General features: G+C 37.3%; 1 protein-coding gene across 1 annotated transcript; it reads left to right on the top strand.

Annotated features, from left to right (window-relative positions):
* The first annotated feature begins 27 nt into the window (after positions 1-27).
* On the top strand, positions 28-15,340 carry LOC111777382 (la-related protein 1A). Its single transcript, XM_087118571.1, has 15 exons — positions 28-495; positions 869-1,388; positions 1,603-1,762; positions 2,196-2,286; positions 2,537-2,608; positions 9,325-9,583; positions 9,708-9,876; positions 11,345-11,414; positions 12,034-12,138; positions 12,223-12,563; positions 12,786-12,929; positions 13,016-13,079; positions 13,575-13,720; positions 13,923-14,027; positions 14,756-15,340. Exons 1-15 carry the CDS (start codon positions 247-249, stop codon positions 14,904-14,906), a joined length of 2,646 nt encoding a protein of 881 aa, XP_086974697.1. The 5' UTR covers positions 28-246; the 3' UTR covers positions 14,907-15,340.
* The last annotated feature ends 306 nt before the right edge of the window (positions 15,341-15,646 follow it).

The following is a 15,646-nucleotide window of genomic DNA, read 5'->3' as shown; positions in this document are numbered from 1 at the left end:
TGTGTGTTCTTCTTTGCCCGCCCTCCCTCCCTGCCCTCGCTAGTCGCTATATAAATTCTATTTCCCTCTCTGCTTCCGCCAACTTCTTTTTTCTGCTCTCCATCTCACACTCCCACTGCCTTCTCTGCTCCAACCTCTCCTTCATAAACCCTAACACCCACTCCCTCCTCTATTGCCCACTTTTCTCTTCTCTCCATTCCACTCCTCACTCTTACTCCGGCTCTTTCTTGGAATTTGCTGCTCACAATGGTGATGGTGGAGACCCAGGTTGCCGACGATACCCAAGATACCAATGCCTGCAAGTCTCCATGGAAGACCCCACCCGCGGTTGATGGGAAGGACACGGATGCTCCTGTAATGGGAGCTGATTCTTGGCCTGCACTCGCTGACGCGCACCGCCCCAAAACTCTAGATGCTACTACGTCTGCCAACTCTTCGCATTCAGGGGAGCTTTCAGATGGAGTAGCTCTTCACTCTCCGTCTTCAGGACCTCAGGTTAACTTCCACACACCCATAAACGCATAAATCACATTTTCTGTGATTCATATCTTCTTTCACTTATTACAGACTACCAACCTTGCAATGTCACCTACTTAACGACTCCCCTTGTTTAGTTTGCTATACAAATTTGAAAATTTGATAGTTTGCAATACAAAATCTCAAAGGAACGACATTCTTTAAGAAACTAAGATATATATTACGTAAAATTCAATCATTGAATAACCCGGCAAAGTCCACCTCCACTAACTATGAAATCTCGTCCGTGACTATTTTGACATTCCTGCCGCTTATTGACGTAATATATCCAATTTATTTTATTTTTCCTCTTGAATATAATTAAATGGAGAAATGTGGCGCTTTCCACTAGGGAGGATGTGTACAGAAGTCACCCGCCTCTCGGAATCCTAGTTATTCACACAAGAATTCCCAATCACATTATCCAAAAGCAGGCTCTAAGCGCAACCCAAACGGTGCTGTGCATGCTTCTGTTCCATTACCTTATCATCAGCCACCAATGCCTCCACTTTTTCCACCCATATTACATCCTCCTCATCTCGCTGTTCCGGGATATGCTTTCCAGCCTCGACCTGTAGCTGGGGTTGAAGTACACATGGTTAAGCCTGGCAGTGAGACATCAGGACAAGCTTTTGTTCCAACTGTCGAGCCTCCACCACGAGGTGATCCAAGTGGTTATGTTGTTGGTGTTCATAATAGAAGACCTTACATGCAAGAATCTGGTATTCATTGGAACCATGGCTGGCATCATCAACGGGGATTTAATCCAAGAGACAACATTTCCATGCAACATAGTGCTGGACCACGCCCTTTCGTACGCCCACAGCTTTACCCTCCAGCTCCTGGCTTCATGGTTGGTCCAAGTTTTCCTGGTAATTATGCCATCCTAATAACCTTTCAAGTATCTTAAGATATGTCATTCTAATCTTAACCTCCTCTTCCTTCCTTATTCTATTAGTACAAAAATCTGTCACACTAATATTTAGACTGCTCTAAATTTAAATATGTCCTGTTATGTTGTTGGACTATGCTCACATGAAATTATTAGTCGCATTAGTTACCACCAAAGACTTCTATGTTATGCAGGACATGGACCTATGTACTATGTTCCTGTTCCACCTCCTGATGCAATTGGGAGACCTCCTCAGTTCATTCCGCACCCTCTTAATGCAAGGGCTTCAATGCTTCCCCCGGATATGCTAGCACTTCGGGACAATCTAGTAAAGCAAATTGAGTATTATTTTAGGTAGGTCAACCATTGATCTAGAAAGAGATTTCCCCCTTTGTTGAGAATTTTGAGACTTTGATGCTGGTATACATTAGAATTGCCGCTTGTTAATATTATTCTATTTATGTATTCTGTCTATTTATTCGGTGTTGAATGCTTTGTTGCACCTGAAATATGCAATATTTGTGCTTAACTTTTCGTCTTATTTTGAGTGGACTTTTCTTTTATTACACTTAGACTAGTATTTTCATTTCTATTGAATGTAGCCTTGTTATTTATATTTTCATTTGGCCTTCTAATATCAGTTGGAGCAGCTCTTTGACAGCTCCCTCGTGGGTTGAGTATTACTCATCTATTTGTAGCTTTCCACTTATCAATGGATATTTTCTCGTTTCTTATCTAAAATATTTGCCGTCAACTTATCCTGTATTTTCCTTATATTTTGGTGCAGCGATGAAAATCTGAAGAAGGACCATTACTTAATATCTTTGATGGATGACCATGGATGGGTTCCAATATCAGCCATTGCTGAATTCAAAAGGGTATAGTTAAATATTTGTTGGTGTTTCAGAAAATGTAATAAGCCTTTCTTTTTTCCATCTAGAAGATCTTTTCCATGGATTCATGATATATATTGTCGTGATAGAATGGAACACACTGCGGTGTACTGATAGGTTCAAAAGCTGTCCCTTGCCAATATTTTATGCTTAGAGATTTCACATTTCAGCTGTCATGTTATATCCATTTGAAGAATTATTCAACGTTAACATTTTATTGGAAATTTGGTTCCAGGTTAGGAAAATGAGCACTGACATTCCATTTATCCTTGATTCTCTGCACTTATCTGCAAATGTTGAAGTTCAGGTATTTATTATTATGCTTTATGGCTTTTGTTGTTCATTTCTTTATTTATGGAGCAAAAGCAATTCATATGAAATATTTTGGGAAACATAGACATAGAAAATTTGACGACAATAGGTTCTATTGTCTTACAACTTTTATTTTATCCGCGTTTAACTTTGTCCTTTCTTTAATGGGACCCCTCTTCCTTTTATCTGATTTACTCTTTAGAATATTTTAAAATTATATGGAAGCTATATTGTTGTCTATTTCTTCCCCCTCTTAAATGGATGCAGAAAATTTTCAGTCGGCTTGAAATCACTGTCTTATCTATTCATTTTCATCTAAAATAATGCTCAGTCAAATAAATATGTTTTAAAACAACCCACTCGTTTCCTCCAGTCATTTTATGTTTGATTCTTGACGTAGAAGGGATGGGAGCACATGTTTTTTCTTCTTCTTCTCCTCCTCCTTCTTTTTCTTGGGATTTGTCTGTAGTTCAAATCATCCAATGAAATGCATGGTGTGAAAACCTTGAGACTGCAAGGATTCTAGTGCTGCAGTTAGAATGATGAAATTTAAAACTATTGACTTTTTGCAGCACCCTTTGTAATGCTGTCGTGATGAGAAAACCTATCTAACTAGGATGCTGTCCTGTTGATTGGTATCTGAAGTTCACAGTTTTTATTCGTTTCAGATTTAACTTTTAATTTGTATTTCCTAACTCTTTTCTGAACGTATGCTGCAATTAAATATCTTTACCATTCTTACTCTCATTTTCGATAGTGGGATTGTTGGGATGGCATACTGGCTGCATTTTGAACTTGTACAAGCATTCGATTTGTCTAAGTTATGTCAATGAATGAAACATTTCTCCTAGTGTTACTAAGGTTTTATTTCTTTTGGAGTCGCAGCATCATTTTTTAAGTCAGGTGTGAACCACAATAATTAAAGATAGCAAATTGATGCTGGACAGTGGTAAGGAAGAGAGTAGAAAGATGAAGAGATAGGAGAAGAGAAAAGTGTCCTTTTGATGAATCTGGTATTTGAGAATCTGGTTGGTCCTTTTCCATGTGAATGAACTTTGGAGATCCACATTTTTAGCCATGAGATTGTGGATTGTGTTCACCAGTTTCTATTAAGCTAGTCACTTGGTTTGAAGAGGATGTGCAGATAGAGCAGAGGTGACAGCGTTTTGCTGGGGATCTAATGATAAACCAGAAAGTATTCATTTGAAGTTGAGGCAGATTGGTTTGATGCGTACTTGAATAATGTGGATTTCAAATATCAATGAGGTGATTCATGTAGCAAAATCATAATCCATTACATTCATATGCTTAAAACAGTGGGATAATATTGTGACACCTATGTTGGACTTGTTGAAGCTAATAATAGAAGTTTGAATTAGTTACCGGAAGAGGAGGAGGTGAATTCAATTTCATCCACAAAAATTCCAACCAACTCCGGAAATCCCCCTATAAAAGGACCTCCCTCCCCATCATTCAAATCACTCCTCCTCTCAATCTCACTTCAATTTTTTGTTGTCACCAACAACTAGTATCAGAGCAATCTTGCAGCAACAAAAAAATGGCATCAGAAAAACAAGTTGAGAGCTACGTTCAGCCCGCCATCCTGAGGTTCGATGGTCACTATGATTATTGGGCGATGTTGATGGAAAATTTTCTCAGATCAAAGGAGTTCTTTGATATGGTGGAGACGGGTTATGAAGAGCCAAATGAAGGCGAGGTACTCTCAGCTGGTCAACAGCAACTGTTGGCAGCATCGAAGTTGAAGGACCTGAAGGTCAAGAACTATTTATTTCAATCCATTGATAGGACTATCTTGGAAACAATGCTTCAGACATCCAAGGAAATTTGGGATTCTATGAGGAGGAAGTATCAAGGCTCAACGAGAGTAAAGCGTGCTCAACTTCAAGCAGTTAGAAGAGACTTTGAAATTCTCCAAATGCAAAAGGGAGAAACGGTGAATGATTATATTGGCAAGGTTATAAGTCTTGCAAGTAAAATGAGGATGCATGGCGATTCAATCACGGATGTTGCGGTCGTAGAAAAGATTTTGCGATCACTAACTCCAAAGTTCGATTACATTGTATCTTCTATCGAAGAAGCAAACAATGTCGAAGAGATGCAAATAGATGAACTCCAAAGCTCCCTGTTAGTACATGAGCAGAGACTCAATCGTACAAGTGCAATAGAGGAGATGACAGCCTTAAAGATATCCACACCAAGTGAAACTTCAAGCTCTAGAGGTAGAGGGCAAAGAAGAGGCAAAGGTCGTGGGAGAGGCAGTCGAGAAAGAAGTGGAGATGTTGGCAGGTCAGCAGATCTAGTCAGAAACGATTATGACAACAAAGGCAAGAGACACTTTGACAAGTCCAAGGTGGAATGCTACATATGTGGACGCCTTGGACATTACAAAAATGAATGCTATACCAAGCTCCAAAAGGAGAAAAGAGATCAATCCAATTTTGTGGAGAGAAGAGAAGAAGAAACATTGTTAATGTCATTCCATGCTATGAAGGTCAGATCAAGGTGTATGGGTCGTAGACTCTAGATGCAGCAACCATATGACAGGTTGTAAGGAATTCTTCTCAACTCTGGATGAAAATTTTCATACTAAGGTTTCTCTTGGCAACAATTCAACTCTTCAAGTGATGGGGAAAGGAACCGTAGATATCAAGACTAGAAATGGCTTTGTAGAGTCTATTTCTAATGTATTCTACATTCCTGATCTAAAGGCCAACTTACTTAGTATCGGTCAGTTACAAGAAAAGGGGTATGTGATCACATTCCAAAATGATGAATGTGAGATTTATGAATCCAAAAGAGGATCAATTGCTAAGATGAAGATGACCACCAACTGTCTATATCCGTTGACGTTAAATATCGTCACCAAAAGTTTGATGGTGAAGAAAGAAGATACCACCTGGCTTTGGCATTTTAGGTATGGTCATCTACACTTCAAGGATTAAAGACGTTGTCTTCAAAGAAGATGGTAACTGGGTTGCAGATATTACTCCACCAACGGAAATTTGCGAGAGCTGTGTAGTAGCAAAACATGAAAGAAACTCTTTTCCATCTGGAAAATCAAGAAGAGCTCAAGCAACTTTGGAGTTGATTCATTCAGACATATGTGGTCCCATCTCTCCAGCATCAAATGGTAACAAGAAATATTTCCTGACCCTCATCGATGATTTTGGTCGAAAAACATGGACTTATTTCTTGCACGCCAAATCAGAAGCCTTTGATTGCTTCAAAAAAATTTGTGTTACTATGAAGACGGAAACTGGAAGAAGAGTCAAGGCTTTAAGAACTGACAGAGGTAGAGAGTTCTACTCGAACGAGTTTATTAAATTTTGTGAAGAGAAGGGCATACGGAGGCAGTTAACAACAGCATATACACCACAACAAAATGGTGTGACCAAAAGGAAAAACAGGACCATTCTCAACATGGTTCGAAGTTTACTAAATAAAGGAGAAGTCCCGAAGGAATTCTGGCCAGAAGCTGTCGTGTGGTCCGTTCACATTCTCAACTGGAGCCCTACTTTTTCTGTTAGAGACATGACTCCACAAGAGGCATGGAGTGGAAGAAAACCTGCAGTAGACCACTTTAGAATCTTTGGGTGCATAACATATGCACACGTTCCTGATGAGAAGAGAAAGAAACTTGAGGACAAGAGTTTGAAGTGTGTGTTCCTTGGAGTAAGCGAGACCTCTAAGGCGTACAAGCTCTATGATCCTTTGACAAATAAGGTGGTGGTAAGTCGTGATGTAGTCTTTGACGAAAAGAAGACTTGGACATGGGAAGAAAAGATCACTGTGAATCAGCAGATTCCTGTAGATCTTGAAGAACAAACTGAAGCCCCTATTTAGCCTCACTATGAGCATGGAGAGAGCTCATCACAAGCTCAACCAGAAGAACCCGTAGAAGATGATCATGATCATAATAAAAGAAATCCAAGAATAAGAAAGAGACCAAATTGGATGATTGATTATGAGATGGACTATGAATCAAGTGATAGTGGTTATTTTGCATTCTTTATGGATAGTGATCCAATTGTCTATGAAGAAGCGGTAAAGGAGAAGAAATGGAAGGAAGCTATGGACAGTGAAATCAAATCCATAGAGAAGAACAAGACTTGGGAGCTCACTGATCTTCCTAGAGGACAGAAAACAATCGGAGTAAAATGGGTTTTCAAAACCAAGTTGAATGAAAACGGTGAGGTGGATAAGTACAAGGCACGACTCGTTGCAAAAGGATACAAGCAGAAGTATAAAATTGATTATAAGGAGGTATTTGCACCAGTGGCACGTCAAGATACTATCAGGCTCATAATTTCTATTGCAGCACAGAAATCTTGGCCTATTTATCAACTTGATGTGAAATCGGCATTCTTACATGGAGAGCTTCAAGAAGAAGTATATATGGAGCAACCAGAAGGTTTTGTTCAAAAAGGCAAAGAGGACAAAGTATACAAGTTGAAGAAAGCTTTGTACGGTTTGAGCAAGCTCCGAGGGCATGGTACAATCGCATTGATTCTCATTTTGAAAAGATGGGATTCACTAAATGCCCGTATGAACATTCGCTGTATGTGAAAAGCATGATGAAGAAATGTTTGAATCTTTTAAGAAAAGCATGATGAAGGAATTTGAAATGACAGATCTTGGTTTGATGAGATATTTTCTTGGAGCAGAAGTTACTCAAACTCCCGCAGGTAACTTTATCTGTCAGAAGAAATATGCTCAAGAATTACTTGAAAGATTTAAATTGGATGAGCGCACTGGGTTTGAAGTTGCACAAGGATATTGAAGGGCGAGAGGTTGATAATAGGTACTTCAAACAAATTGTGGGAAGTTTGATGTACCTAACTTCAACAAGACCAGACATCATGTATGCTGTTAGTATGATAAGTCGTTACATGGAGCATCCAACGGAAAAACATCTCAATGCAGCAAGAAGGATACTTCGTTATGTGAGAGGAACTTTTGATTTGGGGGTATTCTACAAGAAAGGAGATGATCCGAAGATGGTTGGCTATACAGATAGCGACTATGCAGGTGATATAGATGATCGTAAAAGTACTTCAGGAAGTATTTTCATGATGAGTTCAGGAGTTATTTGCTGGTCTTCAAAGAAGCAACCTATTGTAACACTCTCAACTACAGCAGAATTTGTGGCAGCAGCAGCATGCTCGTGCCAAGCAATTTGGTTAAGAAAAATGCTTGAAATTCTTAATCAGAAGCAACCAGATACGACGGTTATATATTGTGATAATATGTCAACTATTAAGTTGTCTAAAAATTCTGTGTTGCATGGAAGGAGTAAGCACATCGATGTTCGATTTCATTTCTGGCGTGATTTGTGTAAAGAAGGCATTATTGAACTCAACTTTTGCCGAAGTGATGAACAAATCGCAAACCTATTCACAAAGCCCTTAAAACAACCATTGTTCGAGAAGGTTAGAAGAAAGATGGGGATGTGCAGAATCCAAGATGTATATCAAGAAGATATGAAGTGAAGTCCTAAACTGATTTCCGCAGAATTGAGGGTGTTGAAGCTAATAATAGAAGTTTGAATTATTTACTACCTGAGAGGAGGAGAGGAGGTGAATTCAATTTCATCCACAAAAATCCCAACCAACTCCGGAAATCCGCTGTAGAAGGACCTCCCTCCCCATCATTCAAATCACCCCTCCTCTCAATCACTCCAATTTTTTTTGTTGTTGTCACCAACAGGACTTGGCCCACTTAAATAACCTCTCAATACGAACGAAGTGTATTCAAAGTAATTCCATCCATGCTCTGGCGAAAACTCTTCAAATTCAAATTCAATCGAAGAAGAAAGATATACAAAGCTTTTAGTATCTTATGATCAAAATGTCACCTTTCTATCCGCCCTTTCACCTATTTTACCCTAAAACAAATATTTTGCCTTCACTCCTTTGGATCCAGATATAGGTTTAACCGGAGAAGTTGTTCACTTGACAAAGAACCCACACCATACGGTGACGTCTATGAGATTGATTTCGAGGTAAGTTTGAGTGGAGTGGAATCAATTATTCTACTAGTGGATTTGAGTATGGAGGTTGTTGTTTTTTAAGATTCTTTTTCTGAATCTTACTGAGGTAATAGGATTAACTTGCACGAAGATAATTTTCCCTTATTTGCTGACGATGGTTCTTCCAAAGCTTCTTTTTATGGGATAATTATTCTTGCAAAGCAGAGGAGTTTTTTTTTTGAGGAGTTATGTGCACATTTGGCTTGAAGTTTAGAGTGTGATGGAATCAATCTTTTTGGTATTGAGAAGCTTTCTGATTTTGTTGCATCAAGATGCTTTGTGGTTGCTTCTTAAAAGTTTTTTTTTTTTTGTTTGTTTATTGGTGATCAGTTCTTGATTTTCGTTCGAAGATTTGAAGTAGCAATCATGGAGAAGGCCTTATTCATAGTTTCATCATTCTTTTGCAAGCTCTCTTATTGGTTCTTTAAAGTTTTTCAGTCATAGATATTAGAAAAGATAATCTCTATATGGTCGTATTTTCTGTTTGTATTATTTCCTTTTAACCCCCTTTCATCTGTCGAACTTTATATATTTGAAGTTGTTTCTTGTTAAAAAGAATATTCATAAGTAAATCATATATTAAAAATGAACTTGAAACTACATAGGCTCGTAATAAAACATAATTTATTTTACTTTACCTTACAAACCTTAATCTTCTGTAGGGTGATAAGGTGCGAAAACGTGATGAATGGTTAAAGTGGATTCCAGTTCCTGAAGACTCTAAATCAACATTAAGGGTTGAGACTTCATCCAATCTGGTGTATGAAACTACTAACTCTTTGGTGGACGAGAATGCTTCAGATTGTTGTAGAAGGCTGGCGTCCAATCATAACATCAACTCTTCACTACCTCAGGGTTGTTCTCTGGAGCAGCTCTCAAGCAGGGACAGTCTGGAAGTAGCAAATCTAGATATAGTGGAAGGTGATAGTTTGATTGTTCAGCTTGATGATGGAATAAAAAAGTATTGTGATGAACGTATTAGTTCAAGTGGGAGGTCAATTTAATAATCATGTGTTGGTTTTGTGCTGATTATAACTTTGTTCAGAACATTCTCGTGGAACTGTGCCGCCTCAAGGCATAGAGTTTTCATCTAATGTTGGTGCACAGAATGTTGATGACCTTTCGAGCCAATTTTCAAGCACTTTCATGCTTGATGAAGAGCTAGAGATTGAACAGAAAGCGATAAAAAAGGATGATTTGACTTCAAGTGGAAGGTATATTATTGATTCTAGCTTGATAATTTTTATTCGATCTTTCCTTGTAGCGTCACTGCTAGCAATATATTTAATAAATATAACCTTTTGCAAATTATTTGTAATTTCTGTGATTCTGTCCATACCTCTCCCACCAGAAAAAAAAAAAAAAAAAAAAAAAAAAAAAAAAAGAAAAAGAAAAGAAAAAAGAAAAAAGAATAGAATATAATAAAAAAAGGTCCTGTCAATATATTTTGATCCACGTTTGTTTCTTCATCGTTCTTGGTCACTTGGTGAAGGAATTTCAATTTCTTAGTCTCACTTTGTCAAAGACTAAATTCAAATCACTCTAAGACATCCTTTAGTTGGGTAAACAAAAGGTTTGTGTAGCTTTCTTTTGGAAAAAATTAGAAGGATACCAGAGGATTTTACAGGGTTAGAGTTTTCTAGATGCTGTTTCTTTGTTTTTTCTTACATATGAAGGTGTTTTCCTCTTAAACTCTAGGGACTTTTGTTACTATTTGGCCTTCATTTTTTCACACTTGGAGTGCTTTTCAACAATTTTTTGGATGCTTGGGAGACTTTTTGTCTTCCATTATTCCCTTCCTAATGAAAGACTCATCTAAAATCTGTCTCTTTCACACGCATACAAATTCTTCAATTTCTTCCATCTCTAATTTCTCCTTTTCTTCCCTACATACCTTCCATCAAGTCTATATTTCCTCCTTTTCTCTAGTCTATATTTCCTCTCTCATTTTGTTGTCATGCAGACTTTATTGTGCAAAATATGATCTACCTGGATTGCAACAATGTTGTTTGGCATGATAGAATACATTCTTGCTAGGTTGTTTAGTGTAGATTTAATATTATTAAATCTTTTGTTACAATATGGTGTCTCAGTTTTTGTTACTACAATTCCTTTTTGGTCAATTCACAGCCCTTTTTTATAAACTTTCCTGGCTTTTTTGGTGGATAACTTATCTATACTTCTGCTTATATACTTTCTTTCTTTAAAAGAGATTGTCGCCTCTTGGCAGAAAACACAACAGCTTGTAGTTATAAAAAAAAACTGGCGTAATTGTTGGTTACGATGAAGTATTGGCTAGTCGGCGCAATAATCAAAAAGCTATTCTATTAGGAATTTACTACACCATGGACTGTCTGATAGATAATTAATATATTTCTTGGTCATTGGATATTGGTATTTGACCAGTATATTATAGAAATGGTTTACATCAGTGCTTGTGTTAGTTTGAATAGGTTATTTCTAGAAGTCTTAGGAACAGTATAATCTTTTGCAGATATAGAGATAGCTACTGGTTGGCTATTCATTCATGATTTTTGATCGTTTTCCCGTACATGCGCAGATATATATCTTTACTTTCTATACAATGGATCAGTTCCATTGATGTGGTGATACAATTTGTAGAATGTTCAAAGCTTGTTTTTTGTTCTCATTTTCTTAATCTTTGTTGTATCATCTACCAAGGATTGACAAAGATGATGATGAGATTGCTGTCAATGATCAAGATGTTCAGAGACTTATTATTGTCACGCAGGTAGATGTTATTAGGGAAAATGATTTGCTTCCATGTCTAGCAACTGCTGCTCACTTAATAACATTAATCTTACTTTTTTATACGGACGTTAGATGAAGAGCAAATCAGAATATTCATGTCATCCTTTTATATTGTTATTAGCTGTTGCTATATGAACCTTGATTCGATCTTTCATCTGTATATTCTTGCTGGGAAGTGTTAAGAAATCAATAAAAGTTTTGATGTCCCAACTTTTCTGGATAAGGATTTGCTTGGTGTCTTGTGTTCTGGAAGACAAATATTTACGTAAATGGAAATAGAACTATCAGTGTATTAGCTGGTCATAGTTGCCCGCAATCTGATATTGCGGCATTATTATCTTTATTAGGTAGATATTTTTGTTTCTGATAACTAAAGTTTTGATGGTAGCTAATTAAATGAATATAGGATAATTTGTTCTTTGAAACGGATTCAATGCCCAGATACTGTCTTTGTTTATTTGGGTTTTATGAGACTGTATCCCCCTTAATGATGTCAAGTCTCGAATTCCTTTTCTAGTGCATGTATGAATAGTTCATGTCCTATTTCATTTCTTGTTTGGATTTGTTTTTAATTTTTTTCCTCCATAATTGCCTTGCAGAATAGTGCCATCAAAGAAAGGTCTACAAATGGAGGCAAAGAATCAAAATCAATATCTAAAGAGCTTGCTTCAACAATAAACGATGGCCTTTACTTCTACGAGCAAGTTGAGAATCTACCATCCTTATTTTGTTTTATGCAATACTTTCACTCAATTTTGAATGATCGTTGAATTGTTTTAACATCAAAGGTACTGGAAAATAAGAGATCTAATCGAAAAAATAGCAAGTGCAACTCAGAGAATAGGGAAGTAACCTCAAGATTATCTAGCAGTGCTTCAGGATCAGCAAGGTCAAAGCTTAGTGAAAATTTTGCTGGAAACTGTGGCTTGGATGAAATCGGGAATGCTAGTCCCAGGAAGAAACAAACTAAAACCTTCCCTAGACAACACTCATCACTTAAGCAACGCTTTTTCTCCAGCAACTTTAGAAATCATGGAACGAGTCGGACCTCTCTTGGCATTGTAGCAGAGAGCCCACCTAGTAATTCTGTAGGTTTTTTCTTTGGTTCTACTCCTCCTGAAAACACAAGGTTAGTCTGAAAGAGCCGCTACCTGTGTAAAAAATATCATAATGTACGTGTTCTCTCCTTTTGAGAAAAAAGAAGTTAATTTGCAGGACGGAAGTTACTTTATTTTAGTTTCCTAAACAAAGAAATCATACTCAAATTGTTCCACCGCACCCCCAGCCCCCCCCCCCCCACACACACACACATTTTTATGGGGCTAATGCAAGTATGATTTCATATTTACAGCTCCAGGCCATCGAAATTGAGTGTTTCGCCTCATGGAAATTTCCTTGGCAATAGTCCACCAGTGGGTTCTCTGCCCAAGTCTTTTCCACCCTTTCAGCATCCCAGTCACCAACTTCTAGAAGAGAATGGTTTTAAACAGCAGAAGTGAGACAATCATTTACTTATGTTATCTATTGCTCAAATATGAGGATGGCTTGTAACGTGATGCTTTCCCATGTTTCTCATTTTAGGTACCTTAAATTTTACAAAAAGTGCTTGAGCGACAGAAAGAAGTTGGGAATTGGTTGCAGCGAGGTGGATTTATTTCCTAAACATTCCTCTCCATCATCTTTATTGCATCTTCGACGAAAAAATATGCATGTGCATGGTGTTGCCCTAAACTACATCTATCACTGGGTCTTCTACGTCGATTTTATGTTTAAAGCACAGCCTTCTGGAAAATTTAAGCTGAATCTTCCATGAAAATATTTGCACTTTGTAAATTATATTTGATATATAAGATCTTTCATTTTTTTAATTAATTGCTTATGAAATGTGGTCAAGTTTTGTACTTGATAAAGCCCTTGGCTTATATCTAATTAAGTACTTTTCAGATCTACTCTTCTTTCATGCCGACCCTGCTGTCTTAACTGATTATACCGTTTTCTTTGCCTTCCATGGTTTTAAGTTAATACACACCTGGCTTCTGGGAATTAGCATAGTTGTAAAAATTCTTACAAGTTGACGCTGTCAATTTTTTACAATTATTTTTATATATAAGTTCACCTCTAAAGTGATCTATTTATGCAGGAAATGAATACTCTATATCGATTTTGGTCTTATTTTCTTAGAGATCTGTTTGTCGATTCAATGTACAATGACTTCCGAAAATTTGCCTTGGAAGATGCTGCTTCTGACTATAATTATGGAATAGAGTGCCTTTTCAGGTTCTATAGGTATTGATGAAAAATCATACTTGCTTTTACTCCCATCCATCCTTGATTTACCTGCTATCTTAACTTCCTAAAGTTTCAGCATGAGTGGTGTCCATAATGCTCTCTTTTGTGAAACATAATTTTTTACATGAATGAGAATTCAAGTTCGTAGCTATATCTTCTGGATTGCTTTATTAAATTTGACAATGTTTTCTGGTACCAGTTATGGTTTGGAAAAGGAATTTAGAGAGGATCTATACACAGACTTTGAACAGCTTACTCTTGAGTTCTTCCAGAAGGGAAGTCTTTACGGCCTCGAGAAATACTGGTGAGTTCTTACGTATCTTCTGTTATTTTCATGGTGTTTAAATTACCTACTGCATGCTTTAAGCTATGTAGTTTAATTTATATACCATTTGTGCTTCGGTTCTTATCATGATAGACATCTCGTATATGATCTGTCGGGACAATGACTTAATGCCAAATTCTATAGGATAGCCAATACGTTTTTGGGAATATTTCCAACCAGAACCTTCGTTCTTGGATTAAAACCATGAAGGTGAGAGGAATATTCAGAAAATAAGGGGTTTTTTCCTCTCTTTTACATCATGAAATCGTAATAAAAACCTCTCCTATCAAACTCTTGTTCTCTCCGAGAGACTTTGGATGCCAAGGACAGCTCATGGAGACAAGATGAGTCTTCAATGGTAAGGTTTCAAACTCCAAAACCCCAAAAAGCTTGAAGGATATCTCCAAACACTACTTTGTAACAGAATCAGGCATCCCCCGGGGGTGAGAGGTCATATATTTCACATAATCTCGACTCATGCTTGCATCTTGTCTATTTGACAGTACGTGTGCCACTCAATATGATATGCTTTGCCTTTGATCATCTTTTCTTTAGGCTTGTAAGCATTGTATTTCAGACTGTTCATAGGTTGAAAGTAGTTGAGTTTTCCATCCCTTTGTCTGCTATATCGTTTTTCCGATTGTCTTAACATTATATCGAGTATCTTTGGCCACCGGGTCGGATCATCTATTATTTATATTTGACAGGGCCTTCCACCACTATCGTAGACAACGGGATCAGAAAGAGCCCCTAAGAAAACATCCAGAATTGGACAAGTTACTTAAGGAGGAATACCGTAGCTTGGATGATTTCCGTGCTAAGGAGAAGGCAGCAAATGTAAATGAGGATGGGAATTGAGAGTGATGTGATGAACTTTGATGGCAACACTCCAATTTTGAACGACAATGCTAACAACCTGATAGTTGAGTTGAGGAGGAAGTTGGGTTTTGAGGCTAAAATGGGTTTGTACATTATATAAGTGCCTCTGCCTGTGTGTATGGCTACTGGTGGCTGAGGTTTTCTTATAATTTGAGGTGAAGCTGTGTTGTGGGGTATAAGCCTTAATTTCGGTGGTGCCTGCAGCAGCGAGCTTGAAGAGAGTTCCCCATGTTGCCAGTTAGTAGTCACATTGGTTGTCTCAGGACTGTAACATTGTAAATGAGGGAAAGGGAAAGGGAAAAGAAAAGAATAATAAGAAAATTTAATTTTATTGGCTGATTATTTACTTATTGGTTGTTTTTGGAAGGGTAATGTGTGATATGTTCCATAAACAAGCTTGTGGATTTTGAAAACTCCATCGTCTCAAGTTCTTATTTTTCTATTCCTATTATGTGGTGGGATACATCAACAGATTCTACCCAGTATTAACCTCATTCGTAGCTTTGAACTTGGGACCGATACCACAAAAAAAGAAAACAGGTTTGAACATAGTATTATACTATTCTTATTTTTTAAATTTATTTTGAATTTTAACTAATTTTATCCTACTCGTGGCAGGAGAATAAGTTTGAAAATAGTTAAATTTTAAGAATGAAAAAGAGATGCAATTTGAAAACCGATCATTATATTTTTATTTAAATACATATGTACCAATAAAA

Source organism: Cucurbita pepo, chromosome 16 (genome assembly GCF_057944985.1).
Source record: "Cucurbita pepo subsp. pepo isolate OVF chromosome 16, ASM5794498v1, whole genome shotgun sequence".
Taxonomy (NCBI): domain Eukaryota; kingdom Viridiplantae; phylum Streptophyta; class Magnoliopsida; order Cucurbitales; family Cucurbitaceae; genus Cucurbita; species Cucurbita pepo.
Note: the sequence above shows the minus strand (reverse complement) of the source record. Positions and strands in the feature narration are given on the sequence as shown.

Excerpts from the sequence above, each read along its gene's own strand:
- LOC111777382 (XM_087118571.1), top strand. The coding sequence starts at position 247 with ATGGTGATGGTGGAGACCCAGGTTGCCGACGATACCCAAGATACCAAT. Across the intron at positions 9,584-9,707 it reads AAATCTAGATATAGTGGAAG|AACATTCTCGTGGAACTGTG; the intron begins GTGATAGTTTGA and ends AACTTTGTTCAG. Across the intron at positions 12,564-12,785 it reads ACTCCTCCTGAAAACACAAG|CTCCAGGCCATCGAAATTGA; the intron begins GTTAGTCTGAAA and ends TCATATTTACAG.